The sequence below is a fragment of the Haliotis cracherodii genome, unplaced genomic scaffold, assembly GCF_022045235.1.
Source record: "Haliotis cracherodii isolate W230 unplaced genomic scaffold, xgHalCrac1.p SCAF_2, whole genome shotgun sequence".
NCBI lineage: Eukaryota > Metazoa > Mollusca > Gastropoda > Lepetellida > Haliotidae > Haliotis > Haliotis cracherodii.
Genome location: NW_027266275.1, coordinates 72,563,659 through 72,590,429, shown reverse-complemented (window position 1 = coordinate 72,590,429; position 26,771 = coordinate 72,563,659). Strand labels below are relative to the sequence as shown.

Sequence of the window (26,771 nt, the reverse complement as noted above, 5' to 3'; positions counted from 1 at the left end):
TACAGTTGTATGTATGTGAGGGCCCAGGTTTTGTTGTCATAAAAATTACTTGTTTAGTCTTATACAATTCCGAGGGAGATACAGAACATAACATTTAATGCATGTAACAGACATCTATAGGGCTGAGAGTTAACTCAAGGCTTGTGTTGGAGATAAGGCAGGTGGCTCCACGTGCTGAGAGTGGTGGCTCCACATGCTGAGAGTGGTGGCTCCACATGTTGAGAGCAGTGGCTCCACATGTTGAGAGTGGTGACAGGAGGCTTCTTGTTGGCTCCACTCTGAAGATCGTAGCAGGTGGCTCCACATTTTGAGAGTTTTGGCTCCACATGTTGAGATTTTTGTCTCCACATGTTGAGAGCTATGGCTCCACATGTTGAGATTTTTGGCTCCACATGTTGAGAGCTATGGCTCCACATGTTGAGAGTGGTGGCTCCACATGATGAGAGTTGTGGCTCCACATGTTGAGAGTGGTGGCTCCACATGATGAGAGTGGTGGCTCCACATGTTGAGAGTGGTGGCTCCACATGTTGAGAGCTGTGGCTCCACATGTTGAGAGTGGTGGCTCCACATGTTGAGAGTCGTGGCTGCACATGTAGAGAGCTATGGCTCTAAATGTAGAGAGCTGTGGCTCCACATGTTGAGAGTGGTGGCTCAACGCGTTGAAGATGGTGACAGGTGGCTCCACAGTTGGCTGCAGGAATGTATATGCTGACATCACAGGATTAGCTGACAATGCTCCCAGCAAAGGAGCTGCCCTTCATCATGAGTCTGGACACGCCCCCTTTAAGTACCACAGTGCTCCACGTGTCTCACAGTATTCCTGAAACCAGCATAGACACATCGTCACACACTTCACTCTGAGGAGGGGAGGGACTGAACAAAGTACATTGCCTTTAACCTAAAAACTGAAATATGCAAAATGTGTAACTACCCCAAATAGAGTTCCCTCTCCTTGCTTACCTCCAACACTGCCTCACCCCCTAGCTTACCGTCAGTCATGTTTTCATGTCACCTGCAGAGTGCTTCATGTCTCATTATGACAACTATCGAAGTATCAAGACTCTTTAGCAGATCACTTACGTTGTGCCACAGCTTACCCAGAGCAGTGTTTCATATCCCAGATTACCCAGAGCAGTGTTTCATATCCCAGCTTACCCAGAGCAGTGTTTCATAACCCAGCTTACCCTGAGCAGTGTTTCATATCCCAGCTTACCCAGAGCAGTGTTTCATATCCCAGATGACCCTGAGCAGTGTTTCATATCCCAGCTTACCCAGAGCAGTGTTTCATATGCCAGCTTACCCAGAGCAGTGTTTCATATCCCAGCTTACCCAGAGCAGTGTTTTATGTCCCAGCTGACCCAGAGCAGTGTTTCATATCCCAGCTTACCCTGAGCAGTGTTTCATATCCCAGCTTACCCAGAGCAGTGTTTCATATCCCAGCTGACCCAGAGCAGTGTTTCATATCCCAGCTTACCCTGAGCAGTGTTTCATATCCCAGCTTACCCAGAGCAGTGTTTCATATCCCAGCTCACCCAGAGCAGTGTTTCATATCCCAGCTTACCCAGAGCAGTGTTTCATATCCCAGCTTACCCAGAGCAGTGTTTCATGTCCCAGCTGACCCAGAGCAGTGTTTCATATCCCAGCTTACCCTGAGCAGTGTTTCATATCCCAGCTTACCCAGAGCAGTGTTTCATATCCCAGCTTACCCAGAGCAGTGTTTCATATCCCAGCTTACCAAGAGCAGTGTTTCATATGCCAGCTTACCCTGAGCAATGTTCTACAGTTAATGTCAGACTGTTCACTTCCAGTGAATTCCAAAATCTTTTTCTTGAAAGCACTTGTCTTCACTCGGCAGCTTCCACGGAACATATCAAACAGGACCTTCCTTACCTGCAAGGAATACATCATCTTTGAGCAGAGCATGGCGGCACACCATCAACAACAGAAGTTCTGTATGCATATACCAAATATACCAAGTATTCATAGGGCACTTGCAGGGACAGTTACACTAGAAGTCCTAGGTTACACACACAAAGTAAGGCTAGAAGTCCTTGGTTACACACTTACACAAAGTAAGGCTAGAAGTCCTTGGTTACACACTTACACAAAGTAAGGCTAGAAGTCCTTGGTTACACACTTACACAAAGTAAGACTAGAAGTCCTTGGTTACACACTTACACAAAGTAAGGCTAGAAGTCCTTGGTTACACACTTACACTAAGTAAGGCTAGAAGTCCTCGGTTACACACTAAGACAAAGTAAGGCTAGAAGTCCTTGGTTACACACTTAGACAAAGTAAGGCTAGAAGTCCTTGGTTACACACTTGTTGCACACTTAGACAAAGTAAGGCTAGAAGTCCTCGGTTACACACTTAGACAAAGTAAGGCTAGAAGTCCTTGGTTACACACTTAGACAAAGTAAGGCTAGAAGTCCTCGGTTACACACTTAGACAAAGTAAGGCTAGAAGACCTGTCGGGAATCGAACCCGGGTCTTCGGCATGACGAGCAAACGCTTTAACCACTAGGCTACCCGACCATCCCAAGTAAGGCTAGAAGTCCTTGGTTACACACTTAGACAAAATAAGGCTAGAAGTCCTTGGTTACACACTTAGACAAAGTAAAGAGTTAAAGGTCTTAAGCTGCATTGAAGTCATTGTAGGAAGCCACTGTTTGGATACAGTATGAGTCAGGTTCTATGCTTTTAGCAATATTACTGCAACACAACGGTGGAGGACGCCAGAACAGGGCTTAACACATTGTACCAATGAGTGGAATTGAACTTGGGACTTGTGAATGACAAGCACATACTTTCACCAATAAGCCACCCCATCACCCTGTCTCAAATCACACATGGTCTCCAACAAGGGGCAGTGTTTGAATCCCATGGCACCCAACATACAAGGCATTCCACAGAGTCACCGATGTACTTACCCCATCGCTTTCATCCCCCACTTTCACAAGTGCATAGATCGGCTCCGGCTTCGTGTTGGGAGGCCACTGGAACACAAGGTGAGGTGAAATTAGGTTTTAACGCTGCGTCCAAGGTTATTGCATTTATATAGCGACGTGCATCCACGTGTTTGTGTGGGTGTGGCTCCTTGTACTAGTCTGGACTGATGTCGATTTTATAGTGCTAGCTGCCTGGGATACCATGCGGCAGTTTAACATGAAGGCCCCATTCTCACCTGGTTATCTACTGACATGCCTCCAGCCTCCACAACAACATCCTCCAGCAACTTCTCCGACACCCCTGACCCCAACACGTGCCCTGGTGGACACATCTGAAGTTTCAGGGCGAAGAGTCGTTTCATTTCACTATGTGTAAACACTTTTCTAGTCCGTAATAAATTAGCCATGAATGACAACAGTTCTTCTCGTAGTTCAGTACTAATACCATTGGTTAAATTATTAGTATCACTTGTATTTGTGTCATCACTGTTTGGACCATTTTGTGTCACATGGTCGGATTCAGAGACTTCCATTGGTTCTGCAATGTTTGAAGCAGAGTCGTGGATCTCCTCGGCTGCTATCACCAGTGGTTCTGTCATTACAGGAGCTACCTCTCTTGTATGGCTGCCTGGTTTGGAAGCAGGTTCCATTTCAATATCACTCTGATCCGACACAGACCGCCCACTTAGTGTCCGCTGGCGTGGAGATGATTTGGATGATGTTCTCCGGCGCCGTGGTTTTTCAATCTTGGTAGGCGATTCCATTTCCGTTCCTGTAGGAAACAATCAAACTCAATGTCAATAAGATGCATGGTGAAATATAAGTAACTCATTTGTAATCCAAATGTCTTTTGCATATCAAAAGATCTCCATTATTAAATAATCTATCAAGATGGGCGAGTCAGTGAGAGTGATTGGTTTAACTCCACTTTGAATATTGATACATCTTTGCAATAAAAGAAGATGGTAGATTCTATGATAATAATATAAAGTTTTCCTTAGCACACCTTTGACTTTTTTGTCTTGATCTTTGGGAATCTTGAACTGCTTGGCGAGGGCCTGGTACTTAGCATCCCACAGCATCTTCTGCCGCTGCACAATGTCCGTGTACCTGCACAACACACACTCCACCATCAAGTGTAGTCCTCACACAGCTTACCCACATTGATTAACAAGCATGTCTGCACCAATAGCTAGGACTGAAAGCAAAGATGAAAAATGGTGCGTGTGGCGGCATCGGAGTGTGCCATTATGTCCTGATATTCTCAAGCAAGTCTGTTTTTCATTGTTGTTTTAAACTGCAGTCTGCACTACTCCTGCATCAATAGCTAGGACTGAAAGCAAAGATGAAAAATGGTGCCTGTGGCGGCATCGGAGTGTGCCATTATGTCCTGATATTCTCAAGCAAGTCTGTTTTTCATTGTCTTAAGCTACAGTCTGCACTATTCATGTTATATCACAGTGGCCTGTAACTAACAGAGTATAGGTTGATAGCATGATCAACGACCACTGGAGTCTGTGCATGTTAACACACAATCACCCGAGTTACAAAGCCTGATCGTTCAATCCCCATTTCAGTCAACAATGAAGTACCAGGGACTGAATCTGACCATGAATCCCTGCCTTTGTTAATGTTTACTGGCCAGCTCCAAAAATGAAAAGAGTTTTGTTGAGCGTGGTTTACACACTGATAAGCCTGGTCGAGACCTGCAGTATTCCTTACATACTAATCAGTAAGTATCAGCGACCAAGACTTCTGACGAAGGCGTCCCTGGCAGAACATTTTGCTTATCACCTGAACCAGGTTGTAACACCATGACTTCTCACCTGTCTGTGAACTCCTTGTCAAACTCACACACAAACTCCCAGCCCTTATTGGCCTTGACCTTTGACATCTGCTCCAGAATGTCTTTGACATCCTCGGCTGGTAGCTGGAAAGAAATAGACACCCCATCACAAACAATGTGTCGCCTTCATTACCATGTGTGTTGGGAATAATAGATAGTAGATAGTAGATACTGCAGTCATGTCCAAATATCAAACTGGATTCACATAAGCTTTGTGTAACATAAACAGGAAACTTCAGTCTTGATGCCAAGAAACATCTTTTGCAAAGATTTTTTTAATCAAGATGTACTTGAAATGACCTACCTTTATCACAGAGGACACATCTTTGCGGACAACATGCCTGGACTGGGTGAACTTCCACATCTGAAACAGGACGTCACACGCTAGTTACTGGGTTTGCTAGCCACACTCAACAATACTCCAGCTGCATGATGGCCAGGATTTAACTGAGGGTTCACATGCCAGTACTTCACAAAATTTTACCTCAGTGTGGATAAAGAAGTCGTCATCCATATTATTGTTTGTGATTTTTTATATTATGTTTGTTCGCTTGTTATTTAATGCTACAGTCAACAATATTCCAGCTTTGTGGTGGCAGTCTGTAAATGTCTGGACCAGACAATCCAGTGATTGACATCATGAGCATCGATCAACGCAGTTGGGATATGATGACATGCATCAACCAAGTGAACGAGCCTGACCACTTGATCCCATTAGTCGCCTCTTACGACAAGCATAGTCGCCTTTTACAGCAAGCATGGGTTGCTGATGACCTATTCTACCCTGGAACTTCACGGGTCTGTTGATATTTATTTCCACAATGCAAATCAGAGACTTTACCACACAGTTGGCAACATGACTGCTCACCACGTAGTCCCTGCCGCGACACAGGATCTCGGAGGAGATGCCGCTGTGCGGACTGCAGGCCTCCTTTGGGTACAGCACCTCACTGCAACACATGGTCAAAGCATGGGATGACATGATCCACTTCACATCTCAATATCTCAACACTAACTTTGGGTCATTCTGCCATGATAAAAGCCACAAACACTCTACATGTAGTGAAATGAAGATGTCGTCAAATTGATGTCATCAGAAGATTATTTCTTACAGGTTGAATGTTCAAAACCGAAATCAATGGTGGACAGCTTATACAAACACTCCTGTGATGAGTTTCATGACAATACTTCAGTCACTTCCATGAGAGGTAATAAGTTAGACACAGAGTCAACAGAACATGCCAGAGTGAGTGAATATGGTTTTACGCCGCTTTTAGCAATATTCCAGCAATATCACGGCGGGAGACACCAGAAATGGGCTTCACACATTGTACCCATGTTGGGAATCGAACCCGGGTCTTCGGCGTGACGAGCAGATATCAGAGATGTGAGATGTGAAACCAAGACTGTTATCTTGGCACAGATAAGGGACACAACTCTGCACCGCATATGATGCTACACATGACAATGGTCGAGCCAGAATCTATGTATTGCTAGTTGTATTGTCGTATGCATGGCGTGTCTGAGTGTTTAAGGAGACTTTTGTATCGGTGTGATGAGATCTACCCCGGTATTTTGTATTTAATTAATTAACCGCAGCTCGTAAGTTAAAAGAAGCTTCCTTAACCATAAAGCTTACCTCTTGACGACCCAGCACCCCTGGACCAGCACCGCCACCTGCTGGAGGGAGCGGAGCACGGCGGCAGGGTCCGTCCCCTGGGGGAGCAGTGCAAGCAGCTGGGCGAGGCGGAGGACTTTCACTGAAACCACACGAATCTAACTGCAGACAAAACACTGTAGGGGCGCAACAACTGACCAAACTACTGATAACTCACAATTGTCTCGGGGCTAATGGGATGCGTGACATGGTAAAGTATCAGTGGATCACATTGAGGCCATGCTTAAACATTGATAGTATAAAATGAAAATATCGGGTTGATCTTTTATAATCACAAAATGTTCATGAATCTTATGGTACCTCCCAGAACTGCCAGACAACTTCCCAAGCACTCTGCCGAACTAAAGACTTGGGATATATAAATTAGGGGTGAAAAGATACAGCAAGGTTACAATGTGATACATATCACGATACATAGGTCACGATATGATACGTATCACGATACACATATTTACGTCAGATCACTTCTTGCCTAGGAACATTTCAGAATTTCAGATCAAGTTCAAAACATAAAGCTACCTGTAGATACATATGCGTCTAATTACAACACATTTCGTGACATTTGACTGACAAAACTGCTGGGTGTCATTTTACGAGTAGCAAGTAATTTTCTTTTAGCAAGTGTATCGTGTATCGTATCATGGCCTGAACAATCCCGCTGCCCCCATGTATCACTTCACCCCTAATATAAAGGTACTTTCTGGTACCTGGCACAATACCACTGCCATATTGTTGTCATACTATTGCAACAGTAACTTTGTTTTGATGGTCACCCTTGTCATTTGTATAACCTTGTCAAAGCCTCAATCTAACATGTCATGGGTGTTTAAGACAAAAGCAATGTATAACGATGTATAAACATACCATTTGTGAGGAGTGTGCGCACTTGGTCTGGGAGCGGTAGAGTCCTCAGCTGGGAGAGAGACAGCACATTGTTGGGCATGGCCGGCTGATCCCTGGAACAGACAGGACGTACTGCACGTCAAGGGACTACTGTAGTTATGTGTGGTATATTATACTGTCTGTGGTATGCTATACTGTCTGTGGTATACTATACTGTCTGTGGTATGTTATACTGTCTGTGGTATGTTATACTGTCTGTGGTATGTTATACTGTCTGTGGTATGTTATACTGTCTGTGGTATATTATACTCACTGTCTGTGGTATATTATACTGTCTGGTATATCACACTGTCTATGGTATATAATACTGTCTGTGGTATATTATACTCACTGTCTGTGGTATATCATACTGTCTGGTATATCATACTGACTGGTTATTATCCTGTCTGTGGTATGTAATACTGTTTGTGGTATATCATACTGTCTATGGTATATAATACTGTCTGTGGTATATTATACTCACTGTCTGTGGTATATTATACTCAATAAATCAATGATATGTATTTGATCATCATTTGTTATTGCTATTTATTTCAGACACCTACGTTACGGGTGGTGTAACCATATCATACTCACTGTCTGTGGTATATTATACTCAATAAATCAATGGGATGGATTTGATCATCATTAGTTATTGCTATACCTCCATTACAGGTGGTGTAACCATATCCTACTCACTCTGTCTGCTCTGTGGCTGGGGGCATCAGACAATGCATGTAGTCTTTTCCTGCCATTTGGAACTCCGACATGTCATCGCCCTGCGTTGCTAGGAGCAACAACCGCTCAGACTCTGCCATATTATCCTGCAACAAGATCTTACAGTTATAGCCTGTTCCTCAAAACAGAGTAAGGGAGATAACAAGGAAAGGGAGACGTCCATTCACTCCCAGCTTATCTAATTTGTTTTGAGGTAAACCCTATCCTCAGACCTAAGGCAACTACACATGCGCAAGGCGGGAAAATGTCACTTCTTCCCAGTGTGTACAGGAGTAAACAAAGAAATATTTCATCACTACTCAGTTTGGACAGATTTTACCGCTGTAAAGTCAAGATCATCTTAAAATACAGACATCAGACACTAGCAGTTATGGAGGGTATTGGAGAACGCAGTCTAAAGTTAGTTAGTACTTTGTATTGTGGGAGATGTGCAAGAAAAATATGTGCACTCCGAAATCAAGGTGCACTTACTGCAGTCACCTCTCAAGGAAGAACTTCGAAAAATTGTGCTATGCCTGGGGTGAGGTGAGGTGAAATGGGGGTTAACGTCGCGTCCAAGATTATTGCACTTATACAGAGATGTGCATGCACGTGTGTGTGTGTGTGTGTGGCTGCTTGTACTTGTCTGGACTGATGCCGATTTATAGTGCTAGCTCACTGAGATACCATGCTGCAGTGAATACCCCACTCAGACACAGTCCTTGTTTGAGCCCCTTAATGCCGAGCGCCAGACAGGGTAACAACAAGTACCATCCTTTAACGTCTTTTGGTATGACGTGGTCGGGGATCGAACCCCGGACCTTCCGCTCTCCGGGCGGACGCTCTACCACTAGACCACGGAGGCGGTCCCGCTATGTCTGGGACTGCCCCAAAGCTAGGGTGGCTAGAAAGACAAGATCCTTTATTTATGGCAATGATGTATCACAGGTAGGATATTCAAAGGATTTGGCACCTTTACACTTCCAGCACAAGGTGGTCTTACCTCAATCCCATGGCACTCTACTTGTACCCATGGCTCTTCATTCATCCGCTGTTTCAGATATTCATAGGACGCCATTCTCCTGGCCTTTGCCTCCTCGCTCTCATGGCGGGCAAACTTGACTGTCACCGGCTTAGCCTCTTCCTCCATCTCGTCCTGGGACGAATCTCCTGGAAACACAAGGTCATGATAGCGAATCCAAACATCCTCTACTGCTACTTTTAAACACCAGGATCACGCCAAAACATGTGATTAAACATTGCTTGAAATCATCCAGACCATTTGTATTAGTGTCAAAGACAATTTGTCATTTGATGCTAAAACGTATGAGGAAATCTGGGATATATTTATCTCAGTTATTTAAAGTGTGAAATATATGTGATGTAATAGGCATATCATAACTGGCATATGCGAAACAGAATTTTCACTTTCAGAATGATCATTGTTGATTGGATAAATCACAAACACTGTGATCACTACTGTGCTATTTTTGTTATTGAATTCTCCAAATATGTATCTGATATTTAGATTTCAAAACATACATGTAATAATGCTGTGAGTGTTGCTGTAGAAAAATGTAAAAAGCAGCTAGATTTATGACATACCTAATTTCAGAGGTTGTTTTCAGTAATTTTGCTTTGCCAGAAATGACTGCCCATGTGTGATGTATCTTGGGTTTTATTCACCACAAAGTGAGGTTTGAAGAGGAGGGACATATATGTCCCTGTGGCTAACAGGGGGTTAAGGAATCACATGACTAACTGTTTGATTGGCATTCTAGAAGTTGGTGAGAAAGTAAGAAAACGTTCAATAATCCATAAAGTCGTACATTTTCTGAATCAAATGACTGGCTCTGTACGTACCCACATCTCCGGCAGCTGTCAGGTCGGGTTTGGGCCTGGTGTCTGCATGGTCAAGGTAGGAGAAACCAGGTCGCAGTTGCACCAGCCCGTGCAGCGGTGTCAGGTGCAGCTCACCTGCAATGACGCAGACAACATCATCACCAACAATGTCAACTAATGAGCAGACCAATCAACAAAATGGTTACATAAGCTACTCTAAAGAACTTTGAAAAAAAGAGAAATGTCAGTCCTCAATGGAAATAATTAGGGCTGACATGTTTGTCAGAGATTAAGACTTGGGATGAGATGTACCTGTGTTCTAAGTCACACATGTATTCAAGAGTAATAGCAACGGTGTTTAAAAAGAAGAAGCTGGCTTATTGCTCATTGCCGTGAATATGGACAGTGCTCCCCAGTGATTGGTCACTGTCAGTGCTTTGATAGCTCTAGCGGTTTATGAACTATGACGGCTAATTTGTCCTGGGTAATATTATACCAATTCTTGAGATGCATAAAAAATGTATGATTTCTTGAACGTGAAACTTGAGCTGTCTTCAAGTACAGCAGGATGGGGACTCACCATCCTTGAGGACTCCTGCTGCGTAGCGGTTTGTGGACATGCTGCATGTCGAGGAGGTGAGGACCTGCTTGTCCATCAGGTCACTGTGGAACACAAGCAACAACATAGTACTGTAGATCACCTGGCATGAGTGAGTGAGTATGGCTTTACCTCACTCTTAGCAATACTCCAGCAATAGCATGGCATGGGACACTAGAAATGGGCTTTTTATATTGTACCCATGTGGGGAATTGAACCCCGGCCTTTGGCATGCCGAGGGAACGCATTAACCACTAGGCTAACCCCCCACCCCCCTAAAAACTGAGAAGCAAATGAAACTATACTTCTCAGTTGATTTTATCATATGTTCCAATTTCAATAAAATATCTGAAGTTAGCGACATCATTTCCATAAAAATTAATTGTGTCCTGGGCTTAGTCCATGGTCATGGCATTAATGTTTTTAAATATAATTTGTTCTAAAACTGTAAACTTTTTGTTGCATAATACACTACAACTGATGATTAGAAATCTTTTCTTTGAAAAACAATAAATTTGCTTTTGGGGCAAAACATTTACATTTCGAAAATGTTAGGTGTCATGTAGGTTGCAAGTTCATTTCTTACCCCAGGCTTCATTGAACCAGTTGATTTTGACATAAAATGACCAAGTCCCAGATGACTTTTTACAAACTGTTGCAGGAATGAGTAATGGTGAAACAGACATAATCAAATTTAACAACAGTTCTTTCAATTTTCAATTACACAAAAAAACACCTCAGAACACTTTCTTTTGCCTCTCAGTTTATACAGCTGATTAAAGTCATGCTTGATTTATTTTGCATGCTACAACAGTATGTTTCATGTCTATACAACCCAGTCAAACACCGTCAGTGGCTATTGTAAACACACAACCCCCATCGGTGTCAGCTCTTGTGACTTGCATGGTGTTTTGTTCCGAGCACTCTCCTGACTGTCTCTCACCTGCCATAGAAGCGCTCGCCCTTCCTTGTTGCGGAGGTTCCGTCCACGTTGAGGGCGATCTGTTCCCCTTTACTCCGGGCGTAGTTGGGGCTCCGCGTGTTGATGTTCAGCTCAAGCTCAACCTGTTGTCATGACGACAGTATGACTAGTACTAAGATCATGATACCTTCAGTTTAGTTTGTGGTGAATGGATAGGGACTGATGAACAATTGCTGGTACCACCCTGTCATCACTTGACCATGTTTACAAAATTTATTTCACTTTAAGAACATATATAATTAATAGAACAGAGTAATTATTGTTGCTGACATCAGCAATATTACAATAATACTAAACTTAAGCAGTTTTCAGTTTGTTATAATATTCCAGAATGGTTTTGTCATGGAATGAGTTATCTGCCCTTGTTGTTTATATGAACATGGCAGACTTGATTGTTCAAGATGATTCTGGATGGGACAGTTTGTAAAAGGCTGGCAACATCTACATAAGGGCGACAAGAGGGCGATTCGAGGTGTTTTTTGGCTTGACTTGTTTCTAATCTACTTACATGTGCTGTTTGGAAACACAAGAATCCAAGCCAGCCTCAATCTCATTAAAAGACCTGAGGACATCCCATTACGGGTCATGTCAGAAGGACCTTTCTTACCTGACCAGGGAAGTGACATTCGGAACGTGGTTTCTAATCATGCAACCTCAGAAAGGTGAATGCAGGGTAATTCCGAACATCAGTTACGGCCTGTACGACTGATTCCATTATAATCATCATCCATCTCTCACTTCCATAGATGAACATTTGAATGGAGGAGGTGTTGCACCGTACGTGGAAAGCACTACCATACAATCGTTCATTTATTGGTCAGTAAAAGTTCATGAAAGGTCATTCTGGCGTGAACTACAATGGGATGTCCTCAGATCTTTGTTTCGCGGTAACGAGAACTAAGATCTGATTTTAATGAGATTGAGCCAGCTTCCAACACTATTCTGTATTTAAGCACTGAGACAGGCATTTCAAGACCTTCGAAAGTGACAAAACTCTCCATATTTGTGAGTTGCTAACATTAATTCTCGAGCCTGTTACTTACTGCAATCTGACCCATTGTTTTGATGTTTTTATTGTTAAGCTGAAACTGTGTCAGATACTGATTTGACACTTAAGTTCTGTACATAATGATTTCTAAGTTAGACTGTGTGTTTCAGTTTGGAAATGACAATGTGCTAAAATGTGGAATAACCACTTTGGAAACTGTTGTTGATCTGTGTAATTCATGAAACTGCCTGTTTATAGATGTAATCAACTGCTTGCCACAAAAATTTGCTCAACATTCTAGATATATGCCAAACTATGCTGAATATATGTGTACCCTACTGATGTGATGATGTCTCTTACCTTCTTCTGAGTTGGCTTGACCCGAGCAGACAGGTGTGCGACTGAATCGTACGTCATGTGAGCTGGCCGCACCGGGTACTGCAACATGCAACAACATCAGCCCATGTACACCTCTCCTGCAACACTTACACCTTCCTATACTCCCAACTACCACTAGGATAACACCATGCACAACCAGGGACTTATCCAGGACTTTAACAACTGCCCCTTGCACGCACATTTGGGAAATAAAATTGTTATAATGTCCAAAATTGGAATCTAAAAAGTTCTTATTTTTTTACATTCAGAGATATTTCAACATTGTATTTTAACATTGTATTTTGAGACTGCATTCAATGAAACTATATAAAACTAAGCATTAAAACCTCTAGCTCTTTATTGGTCCCGTTATAAGTGAAATACATGTTACCTCTACAAAGCTATAAAATTAGTTTTTTACAAAAATTGGAAAAAAAATTAATTCCAATTTGGAAATTGTTAATAACATTTGCTGCAGACTTGCAGTCGAATGTCGGCCTCCGAGCAGGTCAAGACAAATCCCTGACAACCTTTAAATGCCAATCATTATGAATAATCTTAGTGGTGGTAAAAACTGTGTAAATGCATCTGTAGTAAATGTCCATGGCAGCGACTTAACTGCAAGTAAATAAAATATCAAGTGCTGTCACCATGGTCATGACCAGATTTGAACAGCAGTCAACAGCATTGAGTGAAGCTTTCCAGAATGGTTTCATACGAGAACGACAGTTATCTGCCCTTGTTGTGAACATGACAAGAGGGCGATAGAGGCCCTTTTTGGACCTGACTTGTTTCAAATTTACTTGCCAAGTGCAGTTTTAATAACTATTTGGAAACACCGAAATCCTGCCAGCTTCCACCACTACTCTGGAATCAGGAACGAAGACAGGCCTCCTTTAAGTCGATCAACAGTGACAATATTCTAAACATTTTGGCGTGTGCTAACTTTAATTCTAGGACCTGTTACTTATTGCTGCTACTTATTAGACCCATTGTGTTGCCGTTTTGCAAACTTCAGTTGCTAAACTACAGAGACCCTTACCAAGCTTACTTGTCATAAGAAACAACGAGGCACTTAGAGCTCATATGTTATAATAAGAAAAGTATTTTCTTCATACATATTTTTTATGTAGACAAGTGCTTGAACATGTTGAGGTTACTCACAGACAAAATAAGCTGTTGTGTCTTAAAACTCCAAACCAAAGGCCGATTTTTTTAACCTAGTTACTGTTCTAACCAATCAATACTGACATTAAGTACTCTTTCGAGGACAATATCAATATTAACATGAGATTTCTTTGCTTTTTTTTACAAGGAATCTTACCTGCTATGTAATACCAGTAAAGATCCAGGATTGACTATCTCTTCAGCAACGAGGTGACTAACGGGTTAGGGTAGTCAAGCTCACTGACTGAGTTGATGCATGTCATCCTATTCCATTTATGTTAATCGATGCTCATGACATCAATCACTGAATTGTCTGGTCCAGACTCGATTATCTACAGACTGCCGTCATATAGCTGCAATTTTGCTAAGTGCAGCATTAAACAAACAAACCTACAATGTCAGCATTTTAAAACTGATCCCGAACACTGATCCCGTTCTTGTTCAATTTTCTTACCTGAAATAGGCATAAATTTTGTGCCAAGCTCTTTGAGAGGTACACGTTAATCTGGAAAAGAAAAACAAAACAATTACTCAGTTGTAATTAATCATCTTAAATGGAATCATTAATGTGTCTACCATGTCTGTAAGGAAGTTACAACTATGGTGCCAATCACATAAAAATCTGATCTCAGTTCTCGCTACCGCCAAACAAAAATCTGACGACATTCCATTATGGGTCACATCAGAATGACCTTCCATCCGACCAATCAGAGCATCGCTTACCATATCAGGAAAGTGACAGTTGGAGTGTGTCTTCTAATCATGCAACCTCGAAAAGCGTAACACAGGGTATTCTGAACGACAGTTAGCATATAATGGTTCGGTGATGTATGACTGATTCCTTCATAAGCATCATCTATCGCTCACTTCAATGGCAAAAACATTTGAAATGAAAGTGACTTTCCAAAGCCTGTAGAAAGTCACGCCATACAATCTTGGCCATCTATTAGACACTCGAGTCTCACAGCGAATATTCACCTGATGAAGGAGAAAGCATATACTACGAAACGTTGTGTTCCACATAATAAAGAAGTTGACATGCATTAATTCTCTTCCTTATTCTAATCTTTTGTTCAGTTTCCAATTTTTAAAAGCAGAGTCTGCAATGGAAGTTGCCAGTTTGAAACTAGTGCCATAATGCTCAAGAAAGCTGCTTTCTGATTGGCTAGAGTCGAGTTCTTGTAACCAGGTAGTCATATCACTGGTCAGTCAAAGTTCGCAAAAAATCTTTCTGATGTGACCTGTAACATGATGTCCTCATATCTTTGTTTAGCGGGAGAGGGCCATTGAACATTACGTTGCGAATCACGATAGCAAAATCAAGAAACTACGTGAGGAGCTATCAACCGAAAGAAGCCGTCTTTTTCAGCTAGAGAAACAGGTTACCCTTAAGGAAATCCACGACAGAAAACCAAACTTGCTCATCTATGGAATTCCGGAATCCCCGGAAGAAAATACAGAACGGATTTCTCACAAGCCCGAAGTAGATGACTATGGAGCCAGGAAACTACTATGAGAAACCTGGATAAGTATCCAAACTGACTTGCCAGCCATTTTAAAGAAGAGACGAGCGATTCTGAGTAGGGAAGCTGCATCAATTCATGACACTGATCACAAGATCTGGACAAGGATAAGAGTTGTCTCAGCCGAAGTCATCCTGGAGACCAAAGATACCAAGGAACCAGGATCTTCCTGACACCAGGTTGACCAGTAGACAGTGTAACAATAACAGGATGCGAACACATTATGACTCTCTCTGTTTACATATAACTCACTGCTGATACTGTTTTTCCACAGACAGTAAATAAGTAAATAAATGCTTGGTCTTTTTTCACGGCATATAAAAACTGTAGAATTTGTATTATTTTTTGGAGTAATTTATTTTCCATAGTCAACATTTTGACAGATTGTTACATGTCCAGTTTGGGTTATAAGATAGGTTTCTACACACAGGCAAAATGTTGGACACTCAATGTGTTGAGTTGTACTCGTCGACCTCCTGGCTATTTATAACATGCACGCGCAAGGCGAGAGAAGTAGGGTAAACATGGTAAATGAGTGCAAACATGTGTTGCCCCGATGGATTCTCGCAGTTTTGTGGCAAGGACAACACGTTATTTTGTGGCGATTCTAATTTGTCGGTGTATATTCGTGAGGACATTTGGAACTACTTATTCACCAGCACAATATGTAGGTAACATCGTGAAACAATTTAACTATAGCCTGTTTGCTTTAACCCGTCTCTTCATATTGCTACTATATGCATGTGCTATATGTGCTGGCAGCCGTGTTTACGAATGTATAATGTAAATATGTGTTTATTTACGGGTATATGTATATGTGCGTGTATGTCCATGTAGGTATATATGGATAAATGTATTTATTATGACTATCCTGCTAATCCATGGGAAGGTAGTTGCCTTCTCCATCTCAAAAGCCAGAGCTCATGGCAACAAAGGATATTTCTTTGTTTTTATTCTCTTTATCATCTTCTATCTTTATGCAAAACAAAAACTCATTCCAGTTGGTACATGCCTATATTTCAAGAGAAAGATTTATTATTAATACATGGGAGTAAATGATAAAATACATATAGTCTCAGCTAATGGTAGAGGCCTAGCTGCAAAGACCAAAAGAAAAGAAGTCATGAATTTATATAGAAAAAAGAAATTCTCTATCATTTGTTTGCAAGATGTTCATATTTCCAAAGATTATGAAAATCTTATAAAAAGTGAATGGGGACTTGATAGTGTTATTGCACCATACAAGTCAAATGCACGAGGTGTAGCAATCCTCTTCAACAACAATTTTGAATATAAAATACACAAAACTTGTGTTGACGATAATGGTAATTATATTATTTTAGACATTACGGTAGATGGTATAAAGTTTACGCTCACCACAGTCTATGGGCCAAACTCCGATCACCCTTCATTTTAAAAAACATTATTTTAAAATATTTATGATATGGGTAATGACTCCTTAGTAATGCCGTATTCAACGTAATAAGCGCCCAGGGCGCTCTCAAAATTATAAATAGGGGGCTCTTAATAGAATATCATTTTGGTGGAAAAAACAGAGTTGAAAGATAAATTTCGTGGTTCATGCTGACAGCCTGAAATGTTTATATACGATATATATATCCAGAATTTAATTGCCCATAATTAAGGGTGCATATAACATACGAGTGCGCATTATACGCGAATAAATAAGTCTTGTGTACATTGATCAATCGGAAGGGGTGCTAACTGGGATTGTTCACAAGCCAATACCATATTCGACCCATTAAGCGCCCCTCCCCCAATAAGCGCCCCCCACCCCCTATTTATATAGTACTTATTTCGTTTTAAATGAAAATCGTCCGGGAACCGAGGTTTCCGGATATTTGAAGTCCGTATAAGCGGGGCATGACTGTATTCTGTTTATTTTAGATATTTGTGACTTTGAATATTATGCGCAGAAAAAAAGTCCGGCAAACAAACAGGTGATGAGAAACTTCATCAGTATACAAATTCCAAATTTGAGATAAAAAAATCACCATACATGTTGATTTACCGTTTAAATTGTATTTTTTGTTCAGCTAGGCATCGTTTTATATCCAGGGATTAAGATTACCTTGTGTATTTTCTCGTAAACTAAGCCGGACACAGCAATCAGCTGTACACACGTTTTCTTGGAATCTACCAATGATTCGGTCAAGACATACCCAATGATATAACTTTACAGGATTTTAAATGCAAGGATCAGCAAAAGTTGTATCTGAAACTATTTTTTTTATCAGGAATAATATATTCCAATATCTTGTTAATTTAGATGCAGCTTTTACTAAACATATTTAAAATAATAATAACCCTAAGCGAAGCAGCTGATCGCTACTGCCGGGTATTATTTTTGACGTGGAACAAATCTGACCAGTCATCGTCAAGGCTCCTGTGCACATGATCGCGTGATCGCGAGAATTACGTGTTGACATAGAATCGTCCAACAAAATAAAATATGACTTTTAACGATTCAAAGTATGGCATTTATGATATATGTATCCATTCTCTGTCAACTTAAGTTCGTTTCAAGGCGTCAATAGCGGTAATCTGACCGTGGTTGCTGTTAATAACAGTGAGTTGTGCGATCTCCTAATCGCTTCACACACGATTTCGCCGAAATTAATTAAAACAATATTAAAAGGAATTTTGAATAAAATTAATGAAATAAGTTACAAACAAAAGTCCAGATATAAAAAGAACACTTTTTTTAGCCAGACAGTGTAATTACATGAATAATTTGCGAACTTCAGTATGGATATGTTGACATGGTATTTCCAGTGTTACGTGCTCACAGTAATGTCTTTCCATGGGGGAAAAAACATCAAAACTCTTTAATTCGTGTATAATGCGCACCCCCTTCTACACAGCTGTGTTTTTTGGAAAAAGGTGCGCACTATTCTCAAGAAAATACGGTAAGGCTTACTGATGAATTTACGCCAATTTGACCTGAATTGTCCCCAATAAGCGCCCACACTTTCTGTCTTTTTTAAGTGCCCTGGGTGATTAATGGGTCGAATACGGTATGTTATCAACTATCGCTGTGGGCGGTAATTAGAGCGAGGTGCTTATTACGTCGAATACGGTATGTGGAGATTGGAACTTTGTCCTTGATCTTTCAATAGACTAACAAAACTATAAAAATATCAACAATCCTAATGCAAGGAAATTAGTCTGAGATAAAATTGAATCATTAAACCTAATAGATGCATGGAGAGAACTACATCCAAACAACAATACATTTACTTGGTGGAAAAACAACCCTCGTCAACAAGCTAGCCTAGACCTTTTTCTTGTGTCTGAAGATCTTTTTAATGTTCATTCTTCAATCTTACCCGGCTACAAAACTGATCACTCCGCCATTACATTGTCGCTATCCAATCAATGAAATAAAGAAACGGGGAGAGGATATTGGAAGTTTAATACATCATTACTACGAAAAGATGAATATGCAGCAATGGTAATACATATTTCAAACAAAACTAAACGTGAAAACGCAGATCCTAAATATGATAATGAAAATATTAAAAATATCCCTGAAGAAACTTTAGATCTTACAATTACTGATTCGCTATTCTTAGGGACATTTTTGATGAAAGTAAGAGGAAAAACTATCTCTTATTCAACACACTTGAAAAAAGTAAAAGAGAAAAAATATAAAGAAATAGAAAATGATATATTGGAATTAGAAACACGAGTAAGAAGCGACTTTCAAAACGTTAGCGAAACATTGTTATCCAAACTGTCAGAACGGAAATCTGAGCTCGAAACAATTAAAGAAGAAGAAATGAGAGGAATTCAAATATGTAATAGAATACAGTGGTATAACGAAGGAGAGAAACCAACTAATTACTTTTGCCACTTAGAAAACAGGAACTATATTAATAAACTTATCAATACTATCATTACTGATAAAGGTGAGGAAATAACAGATGGTTCTTTAAAAATAACCGAACAAAAAAACTTTTACAAAAAATCGATAGACGATATTGACGCTGATGGTTGAGATTGTTTAAAAGACATAATCACTCCAACTTTAAATAAAAATCTTTCAGAAGAACTAGATGAAGAAATAAAAATTTAACAAGATAGCTGCTGCTATAAAGTCAATGAAAAATAATAAGAGCCCGTGACTTGATGGTTTTCCTATCAAATTTTTCAAATATTTTTGGAAAGACATCAACATTTGGATCTATCGCTATATGATATCAAGGACATTTTTAAAAAAACAACTCTTTAAGTTTAACAATGAATAAAGGAGTTACGGTAGATGGTATAAAGTTTACGCTCACCACAGTGTATGGGCCAAACTCTGATCACCCTTCATTTTAAAAAACATTATTTGAAAAAATTTATGATATGGGTAATGACTCCTTAGTCATACCGTATTCAACCTAATAAGCGCCCAGGGCGCTCTCAAAATTATAAATAGGGGGCTCTTATTAGAATATCATTTTGGTGGACAAAACAGAGTTGAAAGATAAATTTCAGACATAACATGCATTCCAAAACAAAATAAAGATAGACATTTACTAAAAAATTGGAGGCCCATTTCTCTTTTAAATGCTTTATATAAGATTATTAGCACTTGTATGACAAATAGGATAAAAAAGGCACTGGATCTCCTTATCAACGATAACCAGACAGGATTTATCCCGGGTAGGGGTGTTAGCGAAAACATTAGACTCTTATATGACATCATCTTCGAAACAAAAATATTAAAGAAGAAGGCCTAGAAGATCGCCAACATTCGCCAAGGCATATACATGAAGACAGTGTAAACTTTGTTGATATTAAAATAGCAATAAGTTATGCCGAGGTCGGGCAAAGCACGCCATGTTTGATGTTCGAACGTCTGCTAGCATCATGACACGGTACTTGTATTTTCGTATATCGTAAATATTCAACCAAAACACTTGAAATAAGGATTGGTGAATATTTATGAGTCATTTATTGTTTCCTGCAAATTTGATAACGTGACATGTTAGATTAACTCAAATGTTCGTATTTCTGCAACTGACACGGTGACCTCTAATTTTTTAAAAAGAATTTCTGTTTAACGTTTTGATAATAAATTTACAGAAATGGTTCATAATCTACCATCGCGCTGTTATTTACCAATAAAAACATCGAATTTATACTCAGTTAAAATTAAGATATCGGAGATCTCATTATTGAAATCAATTTGCACAAATTTAACGATTTAAAAAGGTTCCTAAAATGAAACGTAAACCACCTTCAATAACGTAATTCAGGCAAGATCACGAAAATTTACAAATTTTGTGTTCATTTTGGTCTTAACCTTGGTATGATTGAAAACATCAGGATATTTTTACATAGTAATGTGTATTTTTATATCAGGAATAAATGTGCAAAATATTTCTTCATTTGGCCCTTGTATAATGAAGCACCAACTGTTTGAAATCACCCACCCTCTTTACAACCCTTATGCTAAAATTAATTCAGCAGGCAGGGCTAAGAAGTGTGAAAACAATTCAGTAGGCTAAAGGTTAATATTAATTGATTTTGAAAAAGCCTCTAAACGATTCATTATGAAGGTTCTAGATAAATTTGGTTTTGGAACTTATATGCAAACATGGGTAAATATCCTGATCTTAAACTCTACTTCTTGTGTCATACAAAACAGTCACTTGTCATCATTTTTCAGCAACGAGAGAGGATGTAGACAAGGAGATCCGTTTTCCCCATACTTGTTTCTTTTCGTCGCAGAAATACTGGTGATAATGATAAGAAAAAATACAAATATAAAAGGTATAGTCCTTGGAGAAAGTGAGCATGTATTAGGTCAGTATGCCAATGACACCGAACTATTTTTAGTTCTAAATGAAGCAGTAAATACACTAACTAAGTTCTATAGAATGTCTGGCTTACAAATAAACACAGACAAAACTATGGATAGGCTCAATGGCAGGGAGTTCACTCACACTATGTCCTGATTTGACATTGGACTGGCAAAACGCAGACTAGGATGTACTTGGAATGAAACTAAACACTGATCTGACAAACCCTTGGGTTATCAACGCTAGAAGAAGACTAGAAACAATTAAAAGAATTCTTTCAAACTGGCGGAAACGCAACTTGACATTAATAGGGAAAATAATTGTAATAAAAACCTTGGCTTTGTCAACTAAAGTTCATATATTAACTGCTTTTCCAAATCCCCCAAAAGAATTTATAAAAGAATTAAACAGCATTTTTTTCAATTTCATATGGAATGGAAAGAAAGACAAAATAAAAAGAGTAAACCTAGTTCGAAAATATGAAGATGGTGGCCTTAGAATGGTTGATATTACAATGTTTATTTACTCACTTAAGGTATCGTGTATCAAACGATATATTTCCAAACAAACAGCTACCGTCTTTCAGGCTTTCCCTTACAAGACGTCTTTCGTTTGGGCGCTAATATTCATAACACTTCAATATCACAAAAACATTTTGGAAAGACACATTAGACGCTTGGACCAAACATATAAAAACGCATGAAATAAACGAAAACAATGTCAATAGAATTTTAATACAACCATTGTGGTACAATCATAAATGTAAATTTCCGGATTTCATTATCAGAAATTGGTATACAAGGGGTATTTGCCATGTAAAGGATTTATGTGACTCGAACGTCTTTATTCCATTCCCTGAGCTAAAAGTAATGTATGGAATAAAAGGTACTTTATTAGACTATAACCGTTTGCTCTTAAACATCCCTAAGCCATGGAAAGATCTTGTTCATGATTCAAATAATCTAAACACAACGCAACTAAACATTTCTTCTCCATGGCTTGATTTACTTAAGGCAAGCAAAGGTTCTAGGATATTTTATGACAACTTCATTTCATCATCTAACTTTCCAGAAATTTGTGAGAAGTGGGAACAAGAAATTAATATCAAATTAATTGGAAATATGTATTTTTACAATATAGAAAACCTACAATAGAAACAAAACTATTAGAATTCAAATTCAAATTCCTACACAAAATTATATACCCCGGGTACACTAAAAAGGAATTGTTAACAATGTACTTGGTTGACAACAACCTATGTTCATTTTGCAATTCAGACAGTGAAATTCAGAAGTGCATTTAGAATGTTCTTGTGTTAATGAATGCTGGGATGAATTTTAATGCTTTCATAAATGTTACTTTCGGACATGTTTTCATTACAAAACAAGATATCTATTTTGGAGATACAAACAACATCTTATTAAATCACTTATTGATATTAGCAAAAAGGCACATTTACGTATCACATGTTAAGGGAGTAAAACCATATTTTAAGTCATATAGAAATATACTGAAAGATATTTACCATGTTGAATTGTTCCTTGCAAAAAGGCACTAAAAAATGGAGTTTAATGGAGAAAACCATAACGCAGACGGACTAGCTTCCTTAATCTATATCTCCTACAATTATTACAATGTATCAAATGTAAAATGTATCATGTATCACTTCCTGTACATTTTTCTCATTATAATTAACATGTAATTTGATGCCGCCTATGATACGATGACTATGTACCCTCTGGAATGAATAAAAACAATTTAAAAAAAAAAATGTTTGGAAATCGTTTTCATAAAGAAAAAAATGGAAAGATCTTGAATCGATTTGTAAAATAACTTAATATTTAGGCATTAATAAACTGTCTAAGTAAAAATGTTAGTCATTTTACACATTGATTAAAACATATACACACGATAAAATGAGCAATGCTCAGGTGAAATATTTAATTTGTGTTTTCAAGTCAAAATAGTGTTAACAAAAATCACACAATGCAAACAAGTGATTTCCTTATTATTTCCAAGACAAAACTGTACTTCATCTTGTTGATAAATGTTAAGATACCCCCTCATACTATCAATAAAAGTGACAAATGCGCTTAGGGATGATGCAGCACAGGTCGATAACTATTCAAGATTTCTTGCATATCATCCAAGTATCCATGGGGGAAAAAATATCAAAAGCAACAACCAGTCATGGTGATTTGTGAGTGATCAGTGCCACTTTAAGACATATTTGACTCCTTGTTTCCAAAACATTCATCTTTCAGGACATCAAATATTTTCATTGAAAATATAATTTGTCAAGAGCTATATATATATAGACACTATGACCCTGTAGACCCGTGAAGATTCCGGGGTAGAAAAGGTCTTCAGCAACCCATGCTTGCTGTAAAAGGTGACTATGCTTGTCGTAGGAGGCGACTGACGGGATCGGGTGGACTTGGTTGATGCATGTCATCGATCCCAATCGCATGGATCGATGCTCATGATATTAATCACTGGATCGTCTGGCCAAGACTCGATTATTTACATACCGCTGCCATATAGCTGGAATATTGCTGCATGCGGCGTTTAACAACAAACCAACCAACCAACCATGACCCTGTAAACATGTATAAAATAGTGACTAAAATAGTGACTAAAGCAGTATACTTATCCGGGTATTCCAGTTTCAGGTGACAAAATAAATAGTATACACAGTGTCGCTTATAACATTGTCAGATATAATCAAAAGCGTGTGTCTGCAAATGCAACATTCTCAACTAGTTGTGCAATTCTGATGGAACAAAATTACACAGCAACTGACAGATGAAAATGGAAAATACATTCTTACGGGATGTGCAGATGTCTTACAGTGGCTTTAACTTTTTTTAAATGTATATAACTAGAATTATGGATTTACATACTGAGAGCTCGACCCCTCGATCGTGAAATATCTAAACTGAAGAACGGTCTAACGTTGTTGACTTGTAGGCATGGAAAATTTGTGTCATGTCATGCATTACCCGGCATCAGCTGGACTCTTCAGATAACTTAGATAAAAGACAAGCTTTTTCTCTATTGGTCATTAATGTTTCTATGCCCTAGTTTCAAGAGCATATTCATAACCTGTTACAAACCTCATGCTCGACGGGATCATCATCGTCCGCCATAGTGGTCGCGCACGCTTACTCAATCGGAATAGCCCAGTGTAAGTTTCGATGTCATTCGAATTTTCAAGCAAACGTAGCCGATCGTAATTCTCCGATATGATCCGAATGGTTTCAGCAGCCTTGACCTTGAGCGGTCTGGGTTCTGAAAGAGTTTGAAATGGAACTCTCATACGAAAAGAAATCCATGTGCTTCCCTAATCTTCTATATCATACTCATTATGAATCCAGATGAAAAACCCGTACAGCCAAGGATTCTACATAACCGATAAACTATACTTTTAAACGACAATTAGAAGAGGTACTAATGAAGTGATGCAGGCTAAAAAGGCACCTCAGCCAAACGTCACAGTGAAAACAGTTGACTTTTTTGGCCAGTTAATATAGTTCTAAATCGCCACGTCCCTTCTGTAGATCAAGGTGTGATGCCCATTATATAGTAGCTTAGATAAAATATAGTATATAATAATATCAAAGGATGCACTTTGCTTCGGAAACCTATAGGCTCATCGTTGAACTTTTTGTGTTGAATACTTTTTCGTTATATTTCCGAACCACATTTTATAACGTTGAGGAAAGCACGTGATCGATGTAAACATAGAATGGCGGAAGCGGAGGACAGAGAGTCTCTGCTGGGCTCCAACAGAGATCGCTCATCGTCAACAGACAGTAGGCGGCGACACAACCCTTTTGTAGGTGTCTATTGTAAATCAAAGGGGTGACAGATAACATCTTATTTATGAATCTCTTCATGTTCACCCGAATTTTGCTGTCAACTTTCACTTACGGAAAATTATGACAGTGTTAGTCATCCTAGCATCAGCTGACAGGCCCGTTGTGGAAGCGGATATGTGGACAATGTCTGTAATATTACGTCTGTAACGAAGATTATTGTTGTTGTTATTATTATATTTATTATCATTGTTATTTTCGGATCATAGGTTCTCAGACATACATTTTCGGACTGCAATGTTTATGGCGATTACTCTGGCGGTAACATGTATAAAGAGGGGTGTTGCGTCACACAGACATTCTAAATATTCAGATGATGACTTTGTTAAGATAAAGTCGTCATTTATAAGTGTGTGAGATGTTTTACAGTTATTCTTGTGATAATTGAGGAAAATATGAATGTTTCGTAATCGTCGGAAAACTCATAACACAGGGAGATTATTATTAAAGAATGTCTGTATTAATACTATAATGATCACCAACTTCTAAATCTCGTTAAGCCATAATTTCAACATGGTTCTGAAAAATGTGAACTTTGTATGTCATCAAGTACCCAATTTGTTTCAAATGACACCTATTTTCGAACAGCCATATTGATAGTGATTTGACTCGTTATAACAAGAGAGGTTACGTCATCAAAGCTGCCGTCTTAATAGTGTAGACAGAATTTTGGTGGCTCTGTCATGATGAAAAGGAAGAGTAAACTAATATGAACCCTATAATTTGACAAATATTCATCTTTTGTCAACAGGTTTCAAACTTTCAATTACAGTCAAGTCTCGTTAATCCGACACTCGTTTATCAGACAATCAGCTTTATCCGACACAATTGATGGGAACCGATTTAATCAGTGCTTTTTAGACCCGTTAATACAACAGTCTCGCACTCCTACTCCGACACACCTAATTTGCAATGAAATGCTGAAATCACTCATACACTCACTCACTCATTAATCCGACACAGTGATCAGCGTGTACACAGACCCGTGTTTTGAGTTGGCGAGTAGCTGCATATTTCACCTGCTGCAGAGATAAACTTGCTTAACAATAAACAATTAATGCTTTAAATAAACAAAACAGGATTAATCACATGCCTAGATTACCTCAATCTCATTAAAAACGGATACAAGTTCTCGCTACCGCTTAAGACATTCCATTACAGGTCACGTCAGAACGACCTTTTGCAAACTTTGACCAACCAATGAAATTACTGATAGGATGTCGACATTAGCCACTAAAAAAGCAGCTTTCTTAAGCATTGCGCCACTCGTTTCAAATTAGTGACTTCCATTCCAGACTATGCTTTAAAAAGTATTTTGAAAGTTGTCCAATTTTCAATCACGAATGTTGATACTACCTAATTTTGTTTATCCGACATACTCGTTAATTCGACATAATCATATGCAACCAACAATGTCGGATTAACGGGACTTGACTGTACTTTTTGAGTTTTAATGCTGATCTATAAGAGTTATGTTAAGAGCTGTGCATAAAAAAACCCATGTCTGTTCATTCATGGAAATGCCGCT

General features: G+C 39.2%; 2 protein-coding genes across 4 annotated transcripts in view; one reads left to right on the top strand and one right to left on the bottom strand.

Moving 5' to 3' along the window:
* Positions 1-417: 417 nt before the first annotated feature.
* Positions 418-24,615, bottom strand: LOC139468491 (DNA-directed RNA polymerase III subunit RPC5-like). The gene is made up of 18 exons (XM_071250476.1): positions 24,482-24,615; positions 14,481-14,531; positions 12,842-12,919; positions 11,455-11,576; positions 10,494-10,576; positions 9,935-10,048; positions 9,075-9,241; positions 8,054-8,178; positions 7,337-7,428; positions 6,434-6,554; positions 5,663-5,744; positions 5,099-5,158; positions 4,775-4,878; positions 3,955-4,058; positions 3,185-3,720; positions 2,931-2,996; positions 1,765-1,890; positions 418-820 (listed from the first exon to the last, which is right to left on the bottom strand). Exons 1-18 carry the CDS (start codon positions 24,512-24,514, stop codon positions 761-763), a joined length of 2,124 nt encoding a protein of 707 aa, XP_071106577.1. The 5' UTR covers positions 24,515-24,615; the 3' UTR covers positions 418-760.
* Positions 24,616-25,113: 498 nt separating this feature from the next.
* LOC139469601 (H(+)/Cl(-) exchange transporter 7-like) overlaps positions 25,114-26,771 on the top strand; it is a 34,359-nt gene continuing 32,701 nt past the window's right edge. For all 3 annotated transcript variants that reach the window (XM_071251810.1, XM_071251813.1, XM_071251812.1), the window contains exon 1: positions 25,114-25,203. In XM_071251810.1, the coding sequence (XP_071107911.1) occupies positions 25,114-25,203 (90 nt within the window). The remainder of the gene's footprint in view (positions 25,204-26,771) is intronic.